We start from the raw sequence: 26,455 nt of genomic DNA on the forward strand, positions 1-26,455 counted from the left end.
ATTTTTCTTTTCCCCAGTTTGATCATGCTGCTTACAAAACATTGTCATATTGTATTCCTAGTACCTTCAGATCCTGAATTTTAACATACATTTCTGTAACACTTAAAAATAGGTTGCAAGAAAACAAATTTTCAGTTGTTTGGACTTTAACTCTTGCATTTGAAATATGTTAGAAGTGCATCTTGAAAGATGTGCTAGCTGATTATATGAATATATTTCAAAGTATTGAAAATTAGGTCACAGTGATATGAAGTTGTATTCTCTCTCTTATCTATCTGTCAGGACCCATCTGTGTTACTGTCATCAGGTTATACCTTTGTAAAAAGATTCAAACGACCTAGAAGAGACAAATCTACTACTAGTTTGGTATCCTGAGAGTTAGCCTTAAGTCTACCAGGTATTTAAAGGAGCACCCATTAGATGTGGGCTGAGTAAAGCCAGGCAAATGATCTTTCTGTTTGCAAAGCTTTTCTGTTTCTTATAAACATACCTAAGAGTTGAATTTCAAGGGTTTACTTTTCTATAGACCTTGAAACCAGGCTCCTCAGAAATCACATTTGTGATCACAGTGCTGATTTTCAGGCAACTTTGTAGCCAGAACTTTATATTCCAAACCTCAGACCACTTCTGCTTCTTTATCTTTAGTGTTTGAAGTACCAAATAGTAGCTTCAGTGAGCTAAGCATCAAGTTTCTGTATCAGCTTGAGAAATGTTATCCTTTCAACCCAGGGCAGACTTTTAGGATTTACCTAAGTAAGAACACAGGATAGACACATGGAATCATTTAAGTTGGAAAAGATCTGGAAGATCACCAAGTTCAACTATTAACAGAAAAGTGCTAAGTCTACTAGTAAACCATGTTCCAGAGCACCACATCTACATGCCTTTTAAATACCTCCAGGGATGGTCACTCAACCACATGGCTGGGCAGCTTGTTCCTTTGCTTGGCAACCCTTTCAGTGAAGAAACTTTTCCTAATAGCCAATATAAACCTTCCCTGGCACAACTTGAGGCTGTTTCTGCATGTTCAGTTGCTTGTTACTTGAAGAGAGGAGGCTGACCTACCTGGCTACACCCACCTTTCAGGTAGTTCTCTCTTTTAGTCTAAGAGTCATAAGTAGTTGACCTTGCTGGTTAAGCTTTGTCTATGACTACACTGATTACTAAACCATTGTAAATGGAGGACAGGGAAAGTCCAAGAGGATTCTTCAACAAATTTTTGTAGTTCCCATACTGCACAGATTTTTTTTTTCTTCATCTTTGCAGAAGTGGCTTCTGTCTACAGTCTTTCTTACCCTGGGCTGTGATGCCTGCTTCTGCCTCAGGCATGCTAAGAGTCATAGCTTTGAACATCACTTATTCTCCCTGGCAGTTGTCCTTCAGCACCAACTCCCTAGTATCCCAGATACCTGTAATTTTACAGACTTAACTCTTTTTATCTAAGGCTGGTCTGCTTTTTCTTTGGGTCATTCACTCTGTAATATCTGTAGATGACATGGCAACCTTTATAAAGAGGACTTTTGAGTACTTTGTTAAAACTTTTTGAAGCCTTGTGTTGTTAAGCTGACATTTTACATCATCTCTGAGGCGAATCAATACTATAAATCCAGAAGCCTTCACTGTTTTTTAGTCAGTCCTGTCTTTCTTTGGCCAGTAGGTATGTAGATGTGACAAGTCCCTACAGAGTACTGATTTATAGTCGTCTGGTTTTCCTAATTGTGTTGCAGAGATGTTTGGGTTTTGAATGCGAGGAGGGATCCCTGTCTTACTTTCACTGGTGTGTCTTTAAATTTAGGGTTTATATGCAACTGTTTGTATATTTTTGGGTTGTATTAATCATGAAGAAAGTTAGTTTGTGTGGATCAGTACAGTTCTAAGAACAAATTTGTCACTTGGATCACTTGATATTTGTTTGCCGTCCCCATGATGAACTTTTAGTGGTCAATTTTGGATGTAGTCTGTACTTTCTGTGAGGACCTAGCATTTGTGAGGACCACTGCACTGGCATCAGATAGGGCATCCCCTTGTTGTGGAAATAATGAATGTGGGCAAAGGGAAGGCTTACTTACTATTCTAACTATATATATCACATACAGGAATAGTTAGAGTAAATACTGTACTATGAGGGTAAATACCTTTTCAATTTCTTAGGGTATCCATCTTGAAGAGAAAAATATAGGGCTGATGTAAAATTTGACCTGTAATGGCTATTTAATTGCTTACATATGTATTTTAAATTATTCTTTAGAAAGCTGTTGCATATAATGTTCAGAGTTTTTTATGGCGAGAGCTGGAGAGAAAATCTGCTATGTAAGAAATGTTTATTGACCTTTTGTATGCTCTGTTCTTTTGTAAAGGTAGTTGTTGTTATGCAAAATAATTGGTCCAATAATACACTGTGTACTTGAAAAAGTGACTAGAAGGAAAACTAAAAAACAATATTTTTCCTTTTTAATGGTTGTCTAGTGCTATTCTGATATGTTGGAGCTGCCTTGGGCAGAGCTTCCTCTTTGTTAGGAAAATAAAGGAAAAATGTGAAGAAAGTTACTTACCTGAATGTTTTTTAAATTTAAGGCAACTAAAGCTGGATTGAAAATCTACAGACCAGGAGTAAAACAAGATGATGAAAATTCTGGTGGCTGGTTTAGCTGGATATGGAGCTGGTCAGGTGAAAAAAAGGATGAACAGAGCCAAGAAATAAAGGGTTCAAGTATGATAATTTACTGGTATTCTTTTTGTTACTAGGACTCTAATAGAGTCCTAAGTCCCTAGCAGTGGAACTCATTATCAAATTATTGGTGTTTATATTTTCTCTTAGCCTTTTCTTTTGCTGGTGTAATTGTTAATTGCATGTAACAGAAGTTGTACAATTGTACAACTCCTTCTGTTGTTCCATCTGAACTGCGTTCAATACAGTTGAAATTAATGGAATGTAAACAATTTAACTTGCATACATTTTAAAATTTGTCTCTTTCATGCCATGTATAATCACGTTTGATTTATGAGGCACCTACTAAAAGTTATGGAACATAGAAGGTAAATCAGAAAGGCTGTTTCTGTTGTTAGTAAGATAGAAAGTAGAACAGGCAAGGAAAAAATTTTAAGAGCATTTTAAAGCATGCTTTAGACTGGGAAGACTTGGCTTTAAACTCCAGGGTATTTCCTTCCAGTAATTCAGGACAGTAATTTTGACAGTATCTACTGTATATCATGGAGTTAGCAAGCACAGGAAAGTGTTTAACAGTATTTGCATTTTTCAGATACCTATTCTGCATATATACTACATATGCATAATTTAACTAACCTCTTGAAATGTGTCAGGTCTTGAAGAACTGATGACACAGGAAGAGAAGGCTAAACTTTATGCAGCAATTGGATATAGTGAAACAGCTGTGGATCCAACTCTTCCAAAATCAGTAAGTCATTGCTGGCTATATGACAACACGCAGTTGTTAGCTTTATCTACTAATAAAAATCTATAAAGGCGATAGGAAATCACTTTTAAATTACTTGAAGCTCTGTCTCTGTATTTGAATGCTGTGTTCTGATATGCTTTATGAGGTTACTGCATGCTGGTTTTATGTGTAACAGAGCATCCTTAGATGCCGTTTCAGTATAGTGGTTATAAAGCTTACTTTTGGAATTCTGAAATAGTAAAGAATAAATTTGTGCTTGTTCTAACAAGAATAAGATCCTAAATGTAGTGTATTAATTTAAATGTTTAAACATTGAAGTATATTCATATATTATCTTACAATATTCAAAAGTTTTTTAAGAAAATGCACTTCTTAATGAAGTATCAGGAAGTGCACTGGAATCTAAAATATGAGTGACAGTAGATGAGGTAGAATAAGTGAGTATATAAAGAAAGAGATGATTCAAGGATTGTAATGGGGAAGAGCAACATTTTGAATTGTTCAGAAATAGTATGATAAATCAATCTTTTGTGAGATACCAAGGATGGTATGATGAACTGCATTCTAGCTCTGCATCAGAGGGTCTTTATCACAAAATATGATGAAGATATCAAAGACTCATGTTTGTAAGGATACTCTACTCTTTAGTTTAGCCTTGCCTCTTTGTAGACTTTTACACCAGCTGTGGTACAAACTTATGCATGAAAGCAAGCTTAGTTGCAGCTTTCATCTCTTCATAAACTGTATCAAGATGTATAATAATGTATTTTATACTCCCGTGTTGTTGTCTTTCTGGCATATCTAGTATGAAGCCATGAAGTTCTCTGTGAACTTACTAAGCATGTCGATATCAATAAGAGAAAACAAGCAAACTCCTACACTAATAGAAATTGCATTAGCTGACTTGAGTACAGTATTCACCCAACGACCAGGTGCACAAGCAATAAGGTGAGCTTTCTCTATCAAACTGGTTTTGCCTTTCATGAAATGATGATGAGGATGACTAGTAGGCATATTAAGACTGTGTTATGGTATTTAAGTGTCATTTCTTGTGCAGTTTGGAGTGGAACCATTCTGTGGCTAAGGGATGAATCATGGATACTCTTTCCATGATAGAATACTCTGCGTCTTCAGAGGTCTTTGTGCTAATATGGATATAGTCCTTTTTTTTTTTCAAGTTTGTCATTGTTATGTGCAAACAATCCAGCTACTAACTTGTAAATTACTTTGAAAAGTGACTGTTAAGTTTCCTTTTGAAACTTAACCTGAGTAAGGTGATCTTACAACCACTTGTTTGTGGGCATTTAACATGACTGAAAAGTTCTTGTATTCCCAGTTCACTTTTAGATTTGTGGAAGAAGGGTGTAACTGATGATTTTTCCTTTGTTTTGTGCTCTCATAGTAGGTGTTGAAAAGCATCTACTGAAATATTTCAATTTTATTTCAAATACAGTGTCTTAGAAATTCTGGGAGAAGGTAACCCTTCTGTTTTAAACCTTGTTCCTTCTACTTTGAGACATATAAGTATAATCTATATATGATATTAAGATACTATTGATCTTGATTAGTTTTATGCATAATTTTTTTCAAGTTTTGCTTCTGCCTTTTCTGTTGGCACTCTTGTGCATCTAAATGGCCCTGACAGTGCTATTGTACTAAGAAAAAGGAAAAAAACAACATTTTTTGCAGTTAAGTATTTTTCTTGGAGTGTTGGGAGATAAAAAATCTTAAGCTGAGATTAAGAGGTGTTACAGAGGTGGATAGCATATTGAAAAAAAAAATAATCCTAGATGTAAAAAGTACCTTTTGGAGTAAGGAGACTGTATGTCTTTGTTTCTTTCATTTCTCTGCACTAGAACCCTTTTCTCTCTCCTGTATGTCTGTTTTCCACTTATAGATATGCCTTCTAATTCCTGAGGTCATACTAAAGAATTCCCATTTGTATCTCTTACCTGCCCTGACACCTGTCCTCATGAAAAGTGTATGAAGGAAATAACTTGGATGCCCTTTTGTATTTCGACAGGGGCAGCTAATAGACACAAAAGATAATGAAATGGAAAACAGTTTACACATGGATGTTTGTATTAAATCTTTAGAATAAGCTATTTATAGTTAAGGTAGGGTAGAAATTTATTTTACTGGTTTGTGTTTTGGTTTCTTTCAATCTAATTTTTATACCCTTACCATCTAATTGTACTTAGCCAGATGGATATTGCATCTGAACAGTCTGCTTACATTTCTTTACAGGTTTGAAACAAAAATTAACTCACTTGAAGTTACAGGTGTATCTCAAGAAAAGTGTACACCCCGTCTCCTCTCTTCTCGAACTGTGTATTCGGATGAGAGTACTTCACTTTTAAGCATAATGTTTGAGACTAATCCTTTGGATGAGAAAGCAGATCAGAGGATTAGGATAGAATCACAACCACTGGAAATAGTGTATGATGCAGTAAGTAAATATTTAAATAAGCTATAAATCATCAAAAATCCTACTTAATAGTAAATTTACCATGTTTTTTTTTTTTTAACAGGTGACAGTAAATAGCTTAGTGGATTTCTTCAGGCCTCCTAAAGATGTTCATTTAGAGCAATTGACATCAGCAACTCTGATGAAACTTGAAGAATTCCGTGAAAAAACATCAACAGGCAAGTGCTGCAATGCTCTTCTGATGGCACACTCAAAAAAATTTTAGATCGTAGGAGTGTTAAAACTGTATCTTTCCTTATGGAGATGTGTGCATCCAAGTCATAGCTTTCTAACACACCATCAAAATAAGCTGAATTATTCAATCTCATTGCAATGTGTTTATTCTAGGTGTTGAATAATTTATGTTTGTATCTTTTTTAACTTCAACAATTTTTGCTTACTTGTAAAATATGCTCCAAAGCCATAGATAGTATTTCAGTATTTTTGCTCCATACAGAGTTAAAAGAGTTTGATACATCTATTTTTTTCATCTCATATGTAAAAGCCCTTAGTAATTTAATAGTCTCCAAATACTGATTCTGGGATATTAGTCCCCTAAGTTAACCTCTACATCCTTTTCAGATTCCTTGTTTTTCAGGACATCATGCCTTTGTATAGGTGTTTTCAATTTTCTGACTTCCTTGATGAATATTGATTTGGATTTGGATTGACTCAGTTCAAGTTATATAAACTACATTTATCTGCCTTCCAACTGCTCAGTTTTACAGCTGTTTCACTAGTTTTCATTTCATCCTGTTTATCCCTAGAGATCTTGTATTTTAAGACATGAATGCAAATGCTGAATACTGTGAAGACTAACACTGAGATCTGTGGAATTAATTAGTTCCAGTAAGGATGTCTGAGACTTCTAAATCAGAGATGTGTCCAGCACAGTGTCCTGTCTCTGTGGATAGGAGTGGATGTTGAGGGGAGATTTCATATATAAATTCTTTTTAAAAGGAAAAAAAACCCCAATTGATGTTTTCTAAAACCTCTTTTAATTTTATAACCTATTAATAATTAAATTGTAAGTATAAAAAAATCTGAATACTCAAGTGATAAAGATTTAAAGAAAACTCAAGAAAAATGATTATTTAATTGATGGCTTTTATCAGGCTAGTATTGGGAGGGAAATCAAGTGTCAATAGTATTTTTATTCATTAGTTCTTCTGTTCTTCTTTGAATGAGCTATTTAATTAAGGACTAAGATTAACCAGAATTATGTGCTTGCTTTTCTGTTTTTTTCAGAAATTTCTTGATTGATATTTTGTACATTGATACAACAGTTCATTGTTCATTTCTCAGATGAAATTTTAAATTTGCCTAGATAGAATATGCTTGGTTCTCTTCTCATTAGCACCAAATATAGTGATGTTGATAATAATAAATTTTTTTGTGGAAATATGAAATCATGCTCTGTGTTTATTACATTTTAAGCATATTACTGTAGAGGTATATCCAATATGGTTTGTACCCTCACAAGACTGCTGAGTAGTCCAGAGCAACTTAAGACCTTGTTCCAGTTACAAATGAAAAATTTGATGGGAATTTCTAAAAATTTGTGGTACATTGCTTGTAAAATCTTGTCTGAGTCTTAGAGACTTGCCAGGGATAAAAGATTTGATCTGCAGAATATTTTGTTGCAAGGACTATGCTAATCTCAGAGGTAGAATAAGAAAAATGTAACATAAAAATGTAATTAATATGCTCAGACCTCAAGAATGAGTCCTTAACGTTTTTCTTTGAAGCAATAGAAGGTAGCTGGAAAATATAGGGGAACTGTGAACTGCAAAATTTAAGGAACCTGCTACACTGGAATAGTTATGATTTTCAGCACTAAAACACATTACAAAAGCTTGGTTTACCAGAGCTCAATTTATGTATTCCTCTGTGTTTTCTTCCCAAATAAAAGAAACAAGAAAATATTTGTTTGACCTTTCTACATTACTCAAATTCAACTAGGCAGGGCAAACTGAAAAATATTTTTTTATTATTATAAGTCGTTTTGTCTTGCAAATGCTGCAATGTAGTTGCCAGCCAGTTCTTCACTGACTGGCCTAGCTCTTCTGTGACTGGACAACCTTTGATACTGTAACAGTTCTAATTATTCTCTTGCCAATGGATGTGTTGACTATCATGTTGTCATCTTCATAATTCATTATCTCTACTTCTGTGATCATCAGCTTGTTGTAAATGGGAAATACTTAATGAGTTGTGGCTGCATCATAAGGCAGAACTAACTTGAAGCAATGCCATTCATTCGTCTTCAGCTGAGCAAAAAAACAGAATTTGACCTCAAAACTTATAACTGTCTAATTTTCACAACTAATTGCATGATTTTGAAACATAGTTTTTGTAAGATTCTTTATTTGCATATCTTTGGTATCTCAAGATGGAGATGTTTATCAGCAGTTTGTGTAAACTTGTGTATTTCAGTGTCAATAAATACTAGCAGTTTCACCAGTGTGGTGGATTCCGCCAATAAAAAATTCTAGAGCAATTAAATTTCTGAATGTATGGGATATAGTGGGTTAACTCAGTAATTTCAAAGTAGCAGTTCACATTCCATTTCTTCTCATTTCATCTCTGCCCAGTGGGAAACTTTTTTGAGTTCGCATATGTCATGTTGTTGTCCGTACTTGTCAGTTAGTAGTTTGCTATCATAATTTCATCTACTCTGTGCTTCTTTAAGGAGTGTCTGTAATGAATTGGTCAGAAAAAATATGAAGAGAATATGTACCTTATTTATCTAGCTTACAGTGCTTATTTAAAATTAGACCTGATTTTATATTTATTGCTTTTAAAAAATCCCATAGGCTCTTTATTAATTACTTCTGTTTCTTTATATTTAATAATTGTACTCTTTTTTCAGGTTTGTTGTATATTATTGAAACCCAGAAAGTTCTTGACCTCAAAATAAACCTCATGGCTTCATACATTATTGTTCCACAAAAAGGATTCTATGATCGTACATCAAATTTACTACTTCTGGATCTTGGTAGTTTTAAAGTATGTATTTACTCAATGCAGTATTTTACCAAAAATAATTCTTTTTACCCGATTTACCAAAAATTCAGCTTTTACCTGATTTTCAGTATCTTAATTTGAATTTTATGGTAATGATTAAGTAAAAGTACCTCTTGCAGTTTATGTATTAGGTATTTATTTTAGAGTGCTTTCTAGTCAAGGCAGAACTGAACTCTTCTCAATAGATTTGTTCAATGCAAATTCTTTTCTAGCAAAAGAATTGCTAGAAAATACTCCTTCCCCAGTATGAAACTGCTGTGGATACTTTGGACGGTTACATGGAAAATACCTAGTAACTTTTTACATTGCCTTACAATATAAAATAGTGAACTTCTTTCTTACATGATTAAATGGTATTGTTATTTTTCCTATTATTATTACTTACCCTTTAGTCACTGAATTTACTTTAAAATGAGAAAAGTAAACATACTGGCGATTTTAAAGATAATTTGGATTAAATTAGAGGAATGTTTGAGATAATGATTTATCTTTTTGATTTTTCCCTTGCATAAAGTATGTAAAATTATAATTTATCTTTATAAAATAGAAATAGACTTTAAAAGAAAAGAGACTTTTTCCATATTATTAGTAATCTTCTTACTCACTGATGAACTTGTGTTCTTCAGGATAAATGATCTTACATGTGTACAGGCAATTTACTTTTTTTTACTTGTACTCTGGGTAAGATTGATTCTGACGCTTACTATCTGTTTGGATTGCTGTCTGTTTTTTAGTAAAAATTTATTTCAAATCTTAAAATCTTTCTAAAGAGAGTTAGTTTTCTATGTAATTTCCACATAATTACCTTCTGAACATGTGATTTCAGTTAGAATTATGGAATGGTTTGGCTTGGAAGAGACCTTTAAAGTTGAGTTTAACCTCCCTATAATGAGCAGAGACATTTTAACTAGATCTGGCTCCTCAGCCACTTGTCCATCCTGACCTTGAATGTTCCCAGGCATGGGCATCCACCCCCTCTCTGGGCAACTCATGCCAGTGTCTTGCCACTCTCATTGTACGAAAATTCCTTATATCTAGTCTATATCTACTCTTAGTTTTAAAGTGTTACCTCATGACTTGTCAGAACAGGTCCTGGTAAAGTCTGTTACCATCTTTCTTTTTGGCCCACTGTAAATACTGAAAGGCTGCGAAAATGTCTCTCCAGAGCCTTCTCTTCTTCAGGCTGAACAACACCAACTCTCTCTGCCTTTTTCTTAGAGGAGATGCATTCTGTCCCTCTGATCATTTTTCTGGCCCTTCTCTGAACCTGCTTCCACAGGTTATAGCACTCCAGGTGAGGAGCAGAGTAGAGGAGCAGAGTCCTCTCCCTTACCCTGATGGCCACACTGCTTTGAATGCAGCCCAGGGTATGTATGGCTTTCTGGGCTGCAAGTGTACATTGTCAGGTATCATCCAGCTTTTCATCCATCAGCACCCCCAGGCTCTACTCCATAGTGCAGCTCTCAATCCCATTGCCAGCAGCCTATATTGATCACTGAACTGTTGAATCACTTTGATTGGAAGAGATATATAGGATCCTTGAGTCCAGCCATTAACCCAGTAGTGGCAAGTCCACCACTGAGTTATGTCCCTAAGTGCCGTATCTACGTGTCTTCTAAATTCCTCCAGGGATGATGACTCGACCAGGTCCCTGGGCAGCCTGTTCCAGTGCTTGGTAACGCTTTCAATGAAGAAATTTTTCCTAATATCCATTCTAAACTATCCCTGGCACAACTTGAGTCTGTTTCTGCATGTTCAGTTGCTTGTTTCTTGGGGTAAGAGATAAGTTCCCACCTACATCCCCAAGAGCTACGGATTCCTTTCGGGTAGTTTTAAGGCAAGGGCCCGCCCTACCTCCTTTTCTTCAGACTAAAGAATTCTAGTTCCCATGGCTACTCCTCACAGGACTTGTGATCTTTTCCCAGTATTGTTGCCCTTCTCTGGACATATTCCAGTACCCCAATGTCTTTGTTACTGTGAGGAGCCCCAAATAAAGTATAGTATGCAAGGCGCAACCTCACCAGTGCCAAGTACAAGGAGACAATCCTTTCCCTTGTTCTGCTGGCCACACTATTGCTTTCGGCCACCTGGGCACTCACTGGCTCACATTCCAACTGCTGTGAATCAGCTCGACCTGCTCCCCTCCTCCCTGAGCTCTATCATTAAGCAGAGGGGTTCTCTGCCTGGGCACACCTCCCACTGGTGTGCTCACTGCTGCTGTCTGGTGTTGGCATAAAAGTCAGGCACATCCTGCAGCCTGCACCTGCATGACAGCATGTTCCCGCCAGAGCTCTGATCAAATGCATCAGTTGTGGTGGTATCATGCTTTGGTAATAGAGGCTGCCCCAGTCCAAGTGTAGGTCCATGCAATAGGTCATGTTTAAAAAGAATGTGTTGGATTGCTTCGGAAAGTAGAATTAGTGAAGAATATTGCTCTGTAGATATGAAAAATTGTGATCTGGTTCTAAATCCAAGTTATTTCAGTGACAAGTAATTTCACGAGCTCTTCTGAATGTTGGTCATTTGTAGGCAGTTTGTAGAGTTGGCACTTTGTAGCTGTATGTGTGCATGAGACAACCTCCTGGATCTAATCCTAAATCTAATAGCCCACCTCCATACAAGAAGGATTCTTGGTAGAATTACATAGAAGGATACATTTCAAAATCAGACTTCAGTGTGTGTCTGTGAGATCTTTTTCCTGAATTGGATGAGTAATTTTTGTAGTGAATGTGACTCCTAGATTGTTTTCTCTGATTTAATAGAAATTAGAAATATCATAAGAGAAAATTCAGTTGCTTCTCAAGACATGATTAGTAATTCTGTATTCACTTGGAGTGACATATGCTTAAGTCAGAGATGGGTCATTTGTTGGATGACTATGCTTAACACAAAACAAATAGTCTTTTTCCCTCTGTTGCATACTGGAAAAGATCAAGCCCCAGGAGGAAAAATGGCATGTAAAATTAAAACCGTGTCTCACTAGATAAATAGGGTTATTAATTTAGTTGTTCTGAGTTTGCATCTCTAAGTTATTTTTTACATAAAAGTTACAATGGACTTACAGTCCAGCAGTACTGAAAAATAAATGCCGTGTCTTAGATGCTATTTTTCAAACCTCTTTTAGTTTTTCTGAATATTACCTGGGTTTGACAAAATCAAATATAAATCCAGAATTATTAGACATATAAGGATGAGGACAGATACTTTTCATCAGAGATGAACATCAGAGAGGGCACATACAAATGTGAAATACCAGAGATGTATGGGTGTTTCAAAGCTGAATCGAAGGAATATTGAGTGATATTAAAGGAAAGACATTGATGATGAACAGTCCAAATAATCTTTTCACCTCTGTGTCAGAACTGAATTCAACAGGGTTCAGAAATAAATTTCATGTGTCTGAGTTGTTTAATGCAGTAATATTTTATATATAAAAATTCTGAATAATTATGCTACTGGTTTCAAAGGGTTTGAGACTTTATACTTTGGAGTATAAGCCACTTATTAAAGAAAATTACTCTGTACAGAGTACATAGTGTATTTGAATTGTTTTTTTATTTCTTTCTTTGAGGAAGAGGTGCTGTTAATACTCTGGTTTTTGTTGCAGTGCAGGCTAGGAATTTTAGATATTAGCTGCTGTGCTGTGATCGTTTTAAGACTCTGACCTATAGTGAGGACTGAATAATTTTTTGTGGTAGGAACAAGTATTTGTAGAATTAGTGCTTTGAATATTTCTGAAATTTATTTCTGCTTTTTTTTTTTTTTTTTTTTTGTCTGATTTAAGATGAGGAGCAAAAGTCGTTCTGATTTATCAGAAATCAAAGTAGGACACACCTCTATTGAAGATATAATGTCAAGAGCTTATGACAGTTTTGATGTCCAGCTCAGCAGTATGCAGTTACTGTACAGCAAACATGGCAAGTATTCCTGAAAGTAATCTTTCTTTATAGGACTAAATATAATGTGGTGGTTGTTGTGCCACATATTTTTTGCTGAAACAGTGGAGAATCTTTTGGAATGTACTTCTTCAAACGTAAGTGTTCTTAACTCAGTACTATGAACATGTTACAAATTTCCAAAACAAACTTCCAATCTAAGCAAATTTGTAATAAAATTCCTTTTGTTAAAGACATCTCATTTGATTTGTTGCATAATAAAGGTAAGACTGTAACTACTTTGTTTATGGTGTTTTCCTTCAGTGCCTTTGCTTTTCTCCAGATTTAAAGCAGAATCCACAAGTAGTTGTAGGTTTGATCAGTTTTTTGAGAGTAAAGAAAGAATGAGAATCAAACTACTTCAAGAACTGGAGTCAATTTACTTCAATAAGGTATCAAAGGAAACTTTAGTATTTTGGGAACTAGCAACATAGAGTCGGTCATAATCAGAGATGTCTTAAGCATTTAATTCTTAATCCTGTGATTCTAGGGGAGAATCCAGACCCTAAACTCCCAGTACCATGCATGTTAAGAACTGTGTCCTTAGAAGTCTACCCCTGGATGGGGTAACTGGGTAGATGAGACTAGGATAAATTCGTAATTAGTCTTATATTTTGTGTGTATAAATATATCTGTTGATAGAGCTTTAAAATATGGCATCTGAATTTTTAGCAATATATGCTGATATCAGATACTTGAATTCTGTGATGTGTACTGAGAAGGAATCTCTTTCAATGTTTAAAGTAGGTTTTCTTTGCTCTTGTAGATGAGAACTGGCGAGAAGCTCGGAAGCTAAAAAATTCATCTCAGTGTATCTTGCAGCCCTTGGATGTAAAACTGGAATTTAGCAGGGCTATGGTTGTTACAGATGCAAGAATGCCCAGGTATATATTTTTCCTAATTTTGAAGTTTTATGGTAAGTTACTTTTTTGAGGGGAAAAAGAGGGAAAAAATAAGGATCTGGTCATGCCTGTGCACTTTTGCATTGGCTATATTTAAATCTTGGAAGTAAAATACATTTTTCTAGAAAAACAGAAAATGAATTAAAATAAGTTTTCAGATACTGAAAAGGTGATAGAATATTATAGTACTGCATTTAACATATTTAGAGATTCGTATTAAAGATATCACTGCCTCTTCTAATTCAGTCTTCATAATAGCTACATTTAAGTTCTCATTCCAAATGCCAAGGAGCTAAAAATCTGAACTTAAAATCACTTCTATAAATAGCAAGAAATATTTTGAAAAGTAATGTGCTGTCAAACTCCCTCTCTTTTCATTTGGCTTATTGCTCTGGTTATTTTACCTGCTATGGATCACTTCTCCAAGAAACAGCTCTTAATGCCTTGAGTTCTCACTTAGGGTTTTCTAGCAAAATTTTGTTTAGTTAAGGAAATTGTAGCAATCAAAAGAAAATAATTAGTACTGTTAGTAAAGATTGCATAGTGTAGTGCTGCCACCTTCTGGAAACCTTAGAGGCCAGATTCTGCATTTTGATGCTTAAAACTAACATCTTAATGTTTTCCTTCCTTACTTTTTTCTGTTTGGTGAAGAAGATCAAATAAGGGGAATGCAATTAATGGGAATCTTTTTATGGTAGAAAGTGAGATTTCAGTTCTATGGTCATATAACAGAATGAAATAATTTTAATGTAGATTTGTAATTCACATTTCTCAAAAATTACACAGTTATAACCTGGATTAAGGAGCATCTTCTCTTAATGAGTACACTTGTAACAGTATTGTGCTACTACTTGTCTAACTGTCTTGGCTACCAGGTGTGCTTTGGCAATTAATGTGTCCAAACTGATTCTGGAAAACCTCTGCCTAATTTTTTTCTATATCACATTGGGCATAAATGATAAAGATTAACTGTAGCTTTTGTCTTTTAGCAAGAATCCTCTGAACTGTAAATTTTAGTATAGTTGAATAGGGTATTATGCTCACATCAGCTACATACATATTTCAGTTTTTGCAAGTGTACTGTAGACCCAGTATTATATTTTTCCAGAGTTTTTATATTAATATTTGGAACTGTATGCATAGAGCAGCATAGTTCTGTTGAGAAAAATGAATGGAAAGATGTTGGTTTTACAGCAAAACCTAGTACCAAAATTATTGTTTACTGTAGTAGATTTTTAGAAATTAGTTTCTTAGTTTGGAAGGCCCCTGTTTTACATTTAGGCATCTGAGAAGCAAATGATTGGGTGTCTCTATTTTTTGATTCCTTGATTGTATGTCTTTCAGTGACCATTGGACTAATTTGAATTCCTTGCGATTTTATTGTTCAAAATACTAATGAATTTACTAGGCTTTGTCCTGACTTTGTTTATAAAGGCACAATTCTATATTGCTGCCTTGAGAAAAATACCGATTTAGGAAATTTTGTTAATGACTACTGTATCAAAGTATTTTCACTGTTCATCTGTATTTTCATCTACTCATAGTTCCTAATCCTTAAAATTAACTTATGTGCTTGTTGAATATGAATATCTGCATTTCTTTCATTTCTGGTAATAGGAGGCTCCTTACGGTTTCTGTTGCTTCACATTTGAAAGCACTAATATGATCCTTTAATTTTGTAGCCTGTGTTATATTTTTTTTAATGTTTGTTTTATCCTGTTGTATGGTTCCTTCATTTTCTGGAGGAAGGTGACTGAGAGTCTGTCATGATTTTTGAAGGTGTATGAAGAAAGTATTAAGATAGCAATATTAAGAGCATCCTGTATAATAGCATTCAGTATAAACACAATAAAAATTCCAGTGTGAAGGAATATACCTATTTGCAGCTTTGAGGATGGCATTCTTTTAACATTTCTTTCTCTCTGTTCACAACCAGTCTGAACTTGAAGGAAGTTCTGCACAGATTTCCTCATCAGTTGAAGTACTTAGCTTCTCCATGCCTCAGTCTCTACAAATGGGGTGTAACTGATTCTTCATACAGAGGTTGTCCAAACCTTAGAAGCATTTGTTTAAAAGCAGTTCAGAGAGCCCAGCTTATTTGCAGTTGTCTGCTTTATATCTGCTGAGTGCCTTCCTTCTAAGTGTATGGGCTGTCTGTTGTACAAACACTCATCAAAAATGTTTTAACAATTTTCACAAATTTTTGTAGAGTGGTTTAAGTGCAATGAAAATGAGAATTGCTATTGTATATGTAATTGCTATTGCTTCTCCAACAACTGAGGAGCACAGTAGAGAGACAGGTCCTTCAAACTTGGGTAGTTACACACCGACCTTAACCTTCTCCATAAAAATAAAAGAATAAAAAGGCAGGGGGGGGATGTGGGGAAAGGGTCTAAATTTCTCTCTGATAGAACTGGAATTAAGAATAAGAATAGTAGTTGAGAATTAATCTCATAAGTGTAAGGATGTGAAGAAATTCATAAACTGAAGAAAACTAGCTACTGTCACAGTTTAAAATGTACAATTTTGTGCTTCCTTAAGTGTCAGAAGCTCTTTTTTCAGATACTCTCATACTATCAAAGTTTGCTGAAATGGATTGAAAATTCAGAGCTTTTTGTTTTCACATCTTCTTCAGTCTTATGTTTTATGTTGCTTTGAAGACTCAGATGTGAGTTAAGCACATCAAAAGTGGAAGGAAGTAGCTTGTCTTTTTCCTCATACACTATGCAATAAGCATCTGGTGCTGCCTATTTGCTGTTGAACAGACCTCTATCTGTTCTAACTAGAAGTTGTAATAAAAGCAGAATATGTTATTTGAACAAATTTTCTGCTTCTGTTACACTTACTAGTATGAGAAACTAAGTTGTGTTTTAAGTCTTTAAAAACTCAGTGTGTGTTTGACATAATTCTACTTATATTTTGGCCAAAGCCTATTCAAATACACTTAAAATATGTTATATTGTTTTCTTTTTAAAAGATGGTTATTTTATTATTTTATGCCCTTTATTGCTATATGTTTATTCCTTTGTTAAATATTTAGACTGCTGCTATAGTCCGCTGAACTATACATGAGTTTTAGGAAGTATTTTGTATTCTTTTTTTTGATGTTTGAACCCTAAACATTAATATGCAAAAAAACCCTCCACCTTCTCTTCTCTAAAAGACCATGTGAAAGCTCAGTTATATGATTTATTGTAAGTAATGAAATTAAATGCATGAACAAGAGGGAACAATTTCTGATTGAAAGGAAAATTTGCCTTATGTAGCCTAACCAGAAGTGGTTTTTAGTGCTATTTGTAATCCTGATTCACAAGACTTTGTAGCAAATGGAAATATAAATGATGCTACTAAGTGGGTATTTGCTGATCAAGGAACTTTCCTGTATGCAACAGAAGGGTTGCATATACACACACACACACACGGATATATACACTATACATGCAGTGGTTAGATGAACAATTTCTGACCAGGAAGACTTTCATGTTTTTCATAAGAAAAATAATGTGAAGTTTGATTGAAATAATTTAAGATTGATTGTTTTAACTGTGAAACTTTTGACTTTGTCTCTTTAAAAAACAGGTTCAAACTGTCAGGACAGTTGCCCTTACTTTCTATCCAAATATCAGACCAGAAGGTGACAAGTATCTTGGAGCTAATTGATAGCATTCCTAAGCCAGAAAGTGCTCCTGCTACCAGTTCTCCTCCAAAAATGACCGAGGTAAGGTTTTTAAAAGAGATTTCATTAAAAATGATCAGAAAAACACCTTGATATTAACATTCCAGTTTTGGAAGGTGTACAAGACAGTGATGAACAAGCATTGATTCAGTGCATCTTGGAAAAGTTAGCTCTTTCTCTAAAGATACAGAAAATATTCTTGCTGTTTAGTTAATTGATTGTGAACTTTAGCCACTAATTATGAAACAGTTGTCTGGTGTTTGGATTTAAAATAGAACCTCTCAGAATTTTACTACTATGGGAATTAATTTGTAGTTTATAATCATCTTGACTAACAAACATACTCAGTTTTGTTGAGGATTAGTTTAATTGTACCTTCACATTTATGCATGTATCGGAGTGCTCCAGAATTTTGGTTCAGCTGTTTCATGTAGTTGAGAAAACTTCAAAATGGTGTAATTTTTGAAATTCAAGTATTATGTGATGTTAGATGAGAATTTCAAGTGCCAAACAAAAACTACTCACTATCTGTTTTATAAACAATGCCTGCCTAGCAAAAGTAGTAGGTTTTTTTCAGCTGACCTCAGTGCTTTTCCCATTTCAAGGCCATTACACAATGTTTCTCAGCAGTGGAAGTTGTTCTTTGTACTGATTAAGAGTTTGAAGAGTGATTCTTGCTCTTTCACCACCGCCTTTCCTTGGTCAAAATGGTTTGGGTCATTGTTTTATATCTTCTTCAGAACAGAAGTTTGTCCCCTTCCTATTATTCCTGAAAAATATATTTCCCCTTTTGAGCTGTTTTTAACAAAATTAGGAAATTACCTCACAGTTGCTAATTTTTGACGTGTCTAGTCTGTGTGACCTGGCTATGCCTTTATGTATATGCAGAACATTCCTATCATTAGAATATATGTGAAATCTTAAAAGTCAAAAACAAAATTTGGCTCTCCATTTTTCTGCCACTTGTAAATACTTTGAACAGTTATTTAGTAACTCACGCACTTGGTTCTACAGGGCTAGTGGTCATCTTCGTATTTGGGTTTTTTTAGATTATTTGATAATTATCTTTCCATCTTTGTACAAATTATTCTGCACTGTTCTGGAAAGCTGTTGCTGCAGTTTGCTATTTTCTGTGGGTTATATTATTTACTAGCAGTAAATGCAACAATTAGACATACGTATCTATTGAAAATATATATAGAATGAAGACTGTTTTTCTTGCCATGGTTCTTTCCATCTTGTAAGTGATACCATCAAAATGTTGGCTAATTCTGACTTCTTTCACTCTTCATATACTAATAATATATCTAGCCAAAAGCTGCTTTAGTCTCTGGTTTTTTGGTGCAAGTAATTGCAGACTGATTTTTTTTGAGCATAGGTGTTGGGACTTCACTTTTACATAAATAGAATAAGATGATGGTCCTGTGCTAATTTACAACACTATACTTGAATTTAATTATAGAATTCAACTATTACTTCTGAAGTATTTTAGGTGACCTTGAAGTAGTTGGTATTACCTATAAATTAGTTGTGATATATGCTGATGAGCTGAGGAAAGACTGTGGACCAAGTATAAATATATTTGCATTATATGTGAATCCATATCAAAATTTACTCTTAAACCTTTCTGCTCAAGCTTCCATTTACTTCAGAACTTGACAGACTTTAACTGCTGGTATTAAATTCAGTTAATTTGAGTGGATTTTGTGCTTTGATGGTGGCAGATATACTCTCATGCTTTCATCCTTACAGCTGTAATTCTTCTGAAATTTTTTAGCATCACATCATTTCTGAACTGAAAAGGATGTGAAATCCTTTTTCAGAGTGCTGTTTTCTTCTTTTCATTCTGAGTTAGTGGTGGAAATGTTCTTGAGCTGTGAAACAGAAGACATTTTGGAACAGATCCTTCTACATTTTTGCACTCATCATTTTAGTCCAAGAAGACTTCTCAGTGTGTAAGGCTATTTTTCATGATTTGGTACTATGAAGTCAAATTTCACAGTTTTTTCTCCTTGTTTTCTTAGAATGGGGAAGTGTTACAGATGAGACACTTTCACAGTTACAAGACTCTTAAAATACTTAGTCTATTTATTACTTTTAGACATTTATATTTACTTTCAGACATGAATATATTCAGTAAAGTCAGATTACTTAGGCTGCGGACCAAGAGAGATGTGGGAATGTTGAGAGTGAGATGAAAAATGTAGCCTTGGAAACAATGTTCAAGATGAATGCTTCATGTTACCATAATGTATAGATTTGATACCATGATTTTTGTGAATAATTGTCTAAGCCTGAGCTTTGAAAGGTGCAGTAACAAGGGAGAGGAGGAGGTGTGGTGGTGCAGGGAAAGAACTGTTGTCAACCATGCAGTCCAGAGCCAAAGGCACTCAAGAAGAAAGGTGCACAGTGTTCCTCTTATTTTGATGCTCTGTGCAGGGCACATGTACTATACATGTGCATGTGGAACTTGCAGGTGAGAATTCTTTACAAACTCAGATTGCTGAGATTGCTTTCTGAGGCTTGATGACAAATAAATCATTTGAATACCTTTACTAAGAGAATTTATTTCTATCATATATGAAACCATGTGGAGTGGAGGATTCCTGTTCTAGAGCGCACTCTAGTGGTATTTCACATATTTTCAGTTACTACTCTGGGTTGTACGTAACTGCATTTCACAATTGAAGAATCATAGATTATCCTTACCTGGAAAGGACCCACAAAGATCATCAAAGTCCAACTCTTGGCCCTGCTCCATCTGTAGGAGTCAACACCATGTACCTGAGAGCATTGGGTAAACACTTCTTGAACTCTCTCAGGCTGGTGCTGGGACCACTTCCCTGGAGACCCTGTTCTAGTGTTCAACCACTTTGTTGGGAAAAGACCTTTTCCCAGTGTCAGCCTCCCTCACACCCCTTCATGCTGTTCACTTGAATCCTGTCACTGGTTAGCAGAGAGAAGAGATCAGACTCTGCCCCTTTGCTTCCTCCTGCAAGAAAGATGAAGACTACTATGAGGACTCCTCTCAGTACCTTTACTAGTTGTTTTTTTTCCTTAATGTCTGAAGCAGTGCAATGCCAGATCCCATGCTTGGGTCACAACAATCCAAGCAGTGCTACAGGCTGGGGATAGAGTGGCTGGAAAGATGTCCAGCAAATAAGGACATGGAGGTGCTGGGTAACAGGCAGCTGAATATAAGCCAGTATGTGCCCAGGTGGTCAAGAAGACCAAGGGCATTCTGGTCTGTATCAGCAATTGTGTGACCAGTAGGACCAAGGCAGTGACTGTCCCCCTGTCCTTGGCACTGGTGGGGCTGCACCTCGAATCCTGTGCTCAGTTTTGGGCTCCTCACTGCAAGAAAGACTGAGGTATTGGTCTTTTATCCAAGTAAAAAGTGCCAGGAGTAAATGGCCTCAGATTGCTCCTGAGGAGGTTTAGATGGGATATTAGGAAATTTTTTTCACCAAAATGATTGTCAAATATTGGAGCAGGCTGCCCAATGGATGAGTTACCATCCCTGGAGCTATTTAAGACTTGCAGATGTGGCATTTAAGTTCACCGCTAAACCATGTCTCTGGCAGTGCTAGGTTTATGGTTGGAGTTGGTGATCTGAAGGGTCTTTTCTAACCTAAATGTTTCTACGATTCTATGAAAAGCAAATCAGCCTTGTCTGCTCTAATGTTTTCTGTAGCTCTTTGTTAATTTTTTTCCCCACCCAGCACTTACGTTATTTTTGTAAAGAGCCATTCATCTTTATTGTTCTCTGAAGTTGCTGTGTTGTAGTTCTTTGAGTCCTCCCTGCCCTTTGAGGGACTAGGTTTTGTCTTTTATGATTTTTCATATAATGTAGTTTCTGACCATCTTTTGGTCTGTGAAGTTGAATGATTGAACCTCTTCAGTGTGTTTCCTGGTGTGTTTTCTCTAGTTAGATGCAAGTGCAGTAGCTGTTCCTTCTACCTATTTTAGGTCTCCTTTCTCCCCATGCTTATTATTTTAGTAATGTGTTTACCTTTATTGATTTGCACTTAAACTGAATTTCCCTAAGTTGTAAAACTTGGATGAAGCATATATGCATGCAATAGCATGACCAATAAATACAAGAAAAAAAATTATGGTATTTCCTGTTTCAGGGTGTACTGTCCCCTGTGCTTTCAGCACCACATTTATCTCAAAACGTGTGTCCTGTTTTGGATCTTCATTCATTTGCTGAGTCAGGTAATAAAATCTGTTTTAAAGTCTTGCTTAAGAAGCGGGTCAAGTCAAGAAGTTTTTGAGTTCTTTGAAGAAATTTATTATTCTTGCTGTAAGCAAGGATATGGGGCTTTATTTCAAGTTCTTGAGGGCCAAGTAGTGTTGTATTCTGTTTAGTTTATAACTGATACTGTACAAACTACTTGAGTATTTTTTCATAGCAGTAAAATTCTGTATGCTTCTTTTGTTGTTCTCTTCCTGAGGGTATAGTAGGAAAATTTTGTTTGGTATGGTGGGTTTATTTTTGTCAGGGCATATGTCACTGCACATCTCTATTCAGGGCATCTGAAGTAGTATGACATTTTTAGCTTTAGCATGTGCTTATTCCTCTGATGACAGTTTTAATTATTTTCTTATAGTGAAGGATATCGCTCCTACTTAGGTGGGTTTATTTAAATTATGAGGTAGTGAAATGATGTCCGTTAGAAACTGCTGTGTTTTCATAAACATTTTGACTTCTACTGGATAAAGCTGAAGATTGGCTTTTGGAGAATCACTTGTATTCAATACTACCTTGTTGTTCAAAACAGCTTAGCTAGATCCTAACATTTATCTAGTAGTTACATTAGAAAAATAACAATATATATATTACGTTATTTCAGTCTCAGTCAAAACACTCAGCTGGAGAAACAGAGAACCAGACTACTACTCCTTTCTCAAATTAATGGTTTGTGTGGTTAGCAAACACTAGCAAAATTATCAGCAGTTATTATGTCTACCTTATAGCTTTAAATTCAGCATGTACATATATGTGTAAAAATATGTGTTTGTGCATCTTCATTTTTTTTGTATGAGGTTTTTATATGAGTTCCTTTAAGTCTGAAGGTAGAGTGGAAAAATCTTTCAGTTCTTAAGAATTGGGCTGAAGTGAGAATGCAGGCTGGCAGCAAGTAATTTGAGAAAGTAACAGCTAGGTTTAGATTTTAATCAAGTCTGACTTCTAATCTATACTATACATACAGCTATACAGTCCTTTTAAGTGACTTACGTTAATTCTCGATTTTCACCCTCCAAAAACTCAGGCCTGCTTTTAAGTGTTACAAAATACTTCATGTAATTTTTTGAGGTTTCTTTAGAGGGCTATTTCTTCTGCAGTTACCTTATACTTCAGTGTCTTTGGTTTTTTAGCTGAAGGAGAAGACCTTCATAAGACAGTACAATCTATTTATCTTGGCTATATTTCTGTGCTGATGTAAAGTAGAGTGAAAGCTTGATCTACAGCAGGGAGAAATCCCTAATAGTGTGCCTAATATAGGGGCCAAGGCTCCTGTACTTGTCAACAGCAGTCTGACCAGTAGATGAGTTAAGCTGTTAGGTCACACCAAAGGCAAGACAAAGCATCATTTGTGCTGTCATTTGCAAAGCCAAAAGTAAGAGAATGCTGAAGGAAGGAATTAGCTGATGAGATCTGAGGTTTATGGTGACATGATGGAGGCAGATGTAGGTGTGATATAAAGCGGAGGCAAGAGTTGAGACGACTGTGGGAACAGATTTTATCAGTTGTTAGTTGTCAGCTAGATACTTGTACGTTTAAGCTTTTATAGTTGTAGATGTAAGAACTCTAGGTCATAATACTGTAAAATATTGGCTGTCTAAACTGCATATGTAATGTAGTTGTGAATTAATCCTTAGAATCAGAAGAAGAATTTTATGATGCACTAAGCAGTCCTGTGGAAGATGTGCCATTTTTTGAAGTCCCATCTGGTTCCCTCAAGCAGGCCATCAGTACAAGGCGAAAAACCCTACGCAAACAAGAATCTTTGAAAAACATGACAGATTTCCAGCTAAAGTTTGAAGTAGCTGAGGTAAAATTACTTTTTTGAATTTCCCCGAAGCACAGCAAGACTGTAATTTTTTCAGTGTTTGTTGTGTTTACAACTCTGTATCTCCAGAGATACTCATTCCCCATTTTTGCCTGAAACTATTATGCAGAGTTTTCTCCAAGTTATAGTGTTACTTCTGTATCCTTGTCATCACTGAAATGCTTTGAGTTATCCCCTTGATTTCTCAACTCACTTTGTCACTGAATTTTCTTTACCTATGTCATTACATATTTGTTTTAGCTAAATATGTGCTTGTGGCATCTTTTTTCCAGATACTGCTTTGGTCAATTGGAAAACTTCATTAATGTTTTATGTTGTTACAAGCACCATATTTTTCTATTCTAGTCTTTCCCAGATGCTGTTTACATGTGTAAATCCGTATTATCTTGCTCTTCTTGCTGTTTCAGGCTTGCGGGGGGGAAAAAGAGTATTTTATCCAAATCCAAGAACACTTGCTAACTGTATCAGTTATAGTAAAAGAGGTGACCTCTTAACACTATCGTTAGCTTTGTCATTAGACCATCATGGCTATGATACTGTTATTCCTACAACTCAGTGTATTTTACTTTACATTTATGTAAAGTAAATTTGTTTTGTATCATTTATTTTACATAAATGATACAAATTCAATTTTTATATCATTTATTTTACATAAATTATACAAATTCAGATAACTTTACTAATTTTGTTTTGTGGTAGGGCTTACAGAATGTCTTCAACACTCCACAGCTAGCTTGTAGCATACTTTACTACAAATAAAACTGAAGTGTACTGTTTGTGTGATGACAAGACCTCATTTAGAACTACTAGTCTAAAACAAGAATGCTGTGTTTTACATTATTTTCTAATGACAACTAACTTAAAATTTCTAAGAAAACAATAAATTTGGAATCTATTAGAAATCACCTCTCTTCTCATAGTTTAATATTACTTATTGGGCTTTGTTTTGATTTTGCTTATTTGTAGACAGCATTACAGGGAAAGGGAGAATACATGTATTTGGTTGTCAAAATCAGATACAACAGCTCAGCTATGTATTTATTTAACAACAGTATTGTCATGCATTGTGAAAGTGTAGTAAATCCTCTTGCAAGACATTCAGCTTGGGAATCTGACTCTTAGGAGGAGAATTCAGAGAAATTCCAGTAAAAATAGTAAACACTTTGTGTTGACTGAAAATCTAGTTTTGACTGTATGGAATATTGCTGAGTGCTGTATGGATTTTTTTTAAAAAATAATTTAGTTTGTGTACTGTTACTTTGGTGATACATACATGTTTGAAATTTCAAGCATGCATGTTTGGAGTTTTTGTTATTTTTTCCAGCAATGCATTTGCTGTACAAAGTTAAATTATCAATACACAAATAGACATTAACCAATAAAATAAGTAAATATATTATATTCTGTATAAAAATGAAAATGTTTTTATACTTATTATAATCCCTTACTGGTTTTGGGGATGTGTTTTGGTTCGTTTTTTCTTTAGGTCTTAATTAAATTATGCCGTCTTACTGGTGATACTGAGATGCCTGTGCTCCAGCTTGATATTTTGGGCTTAGGCACTGAAATTAAAATAAGAACATTTGACATGACTGGGAATGCCTTCCTTCGTGAAGTTGGTCTTCTGTGCCCAGAGTATATTGGTAAGTATTTATAATCTGGTCAAGAAATTAATTATTCACTAATAATACTATGAATTTTTCTTCAAAAACTGTAGGGCTTTTGTCAAATTGGGAAGATTTGCTTCCTAAGGTAAATTCAGGGTGAAGGCAAGTAAATCAGGAGCTCATCCTCTTATTAGTGCTTTGGTAAATATGTTCTGATGCTGATGATTGTAGAGAGATGTTTAACTATTTTGCCTGCAAAACAGTATTAATTATTTTGTCTGCAAAACAGTAATGACAGCTAGGAGCCTAGTTGTCAGTTTATAGATTAAGAAAGTTCTAAATTTTTTTTTCTTTAAAAAAAAATAAATTTCTGTATTCTTTTTTCTTTTTTTTTTTTTTTTTTAGATGACAATGACAAACCAGTTTACATAATTACTACATTGGATAATGTAGAAGATGATCTTCTCACCCTGGAGTATATAAAGGTTAGGAAAATGCAGTAGATATTTAAGGTTTTTTCCTTACTTATTGATGTTTTTAACATCTTGAGTGTCATGTACAAAGTCTGTCTGCTACTTCAACAGAATAACTTTTACATCTTAAGTTGTAGTGGTTTTGAAAATAAGTTTTCTTTAATGGAATTTACAAACTTCTGATTTGTTTTTTTTATGTGCACTTTTGGTGAAATAGACTGATATTAAGGGACCAGAACTGAAAACTGCCTGTCAGAATGTTCTACAGAAAATAAAGGTATGATATCTTTTTTTTTAATATAATTTTTGTGAGTCTGGGAGAAGAGGCATACTGGATAAACAAAATTTTTTCTTTTAGGTGAACTTTTCTTCTCTAGATGTTCATTTGCATACTGAGGCTCTGCTGAATGCTATTAACTATCTGAATAATCTTCTACCTAAACAAGGAACTAAAGTTGTGGAAGAACCAGTCCATGAAAAAACAGAGGAGAAGAAGGATGTTCTTAAAAAATTAAGTAAGTTTCTTTATTATTTTTTCCTCTTTTCATTACTCTGCCTTCACTTAAGTAAGGAATAAAACAAATGTATTTTCTATTTTTCCAAACCTGTCAGTGATGTTTGATAGCAATTTTGCTTATACATATCTATACAGTTGTATCCTTAGCCATGTGTAGTTTTCTGACATTTAGGTCAGGGCATACCTTTGCTATGTATTGGAGGCACTAAGTCAGTGTAAATAGAGAAGCCATACCTTGTTGTCAGGTTTTTATAGTTTTTTTCCTGGTGTGAATTTGATGGCCTTATAGTCATTACGTTATACTTGAGGAGCATTAACCTCTTGCTTGCTGTGCAGTTCAAAGGGATACCAAAATAGT

At 35.0% G+C, this 26,455-nt stretch overlaps 1 protein-coding gene across 14 annotated transcripts in view; it reads left to right on the forward strand.

Annotated features, from left to right (window-relative positions):
* The window catches only part of VPS13A (vacuolar protein sorting 13 homolog A), a 111,656-nt gene that overhangs the window by 18,690 nt on the left and 66,511 nt on the right, over positions 1–26,455 (forward strand). For 12 of the 14 annotated variants that reach the window (XR_004500561.1, XR_004500562.1, XR_004500563.1 and 9 more), the window contains exons 15-29: positions 2,575–2,710; positions 3,322–3,416; positions 4,222–4,364; positions 5,664–5,865; positions 5,948–6,062; positions 8,756–8,892; positions 12,695–12,827; positions 13,612–13,729; positions 17,327–17,465; positions 21,557–21,641; positions 23,310–23,482; positions 24,987–25,143; positions 25,513–25,592; positions 25,798–25,857; positions 25,939–26,095. Coding sequence is in view for 10 of the 14 variants with exons in the window: in XM_015652863.1 (XP_015508349.1) it covers positions 2,575–2,710; positions 3,322–3,416; positions 4,222–4,364; positions 5,664–5,865; positions 5,948–6,062; positions 8,756–8,892; positions 12,695–12,827; positions 13,612–13,729; positions 17,327–17,465; positions 21,557–21,641; positions 23,310–23,482; positions 24,987–25,143; positions 25,513–25,592; positions 25,798–25,857; positions 25,939–26,095 (1,930 nt within the window). In the remaining 4 variants the exon portion in view is untranslated. Of the gene's footprint in view, positions 1–2,574; positions 2,711–3,321; positions 3,417–4,221; positions 4,365–5,515; positions 5,534–5,663; positions 5,866–5,947; positions 6,063–8,755; positions 8,893–12,694; positions 12,828–13,611; positions 13,730–17,326; positions 17,466–21,556; positions 21,642–23,309; positions 23,483–24,986; positions 25,144–25,512; positions 25,593–25,797; positions 25,858–25,938; positions 26,096–26,455 lie in introns of those variants that run through there. The other 2 variants (XM_033520674.1, XM_015652870.3) reach the window with 2 other exon arrangements.

The sequence above is a fragment of the Parus major genome, chromosome Z (assembly GCF_001522545.3).
Source record: "Parus major isolate Abel chromosome Z, Parus_major1.1, whole genome shotgun sequence".
NCBI lineage: Eukaryota > Metazoa > Chordata > Aves > Passeriformes > Paridae > Parus > Parus major.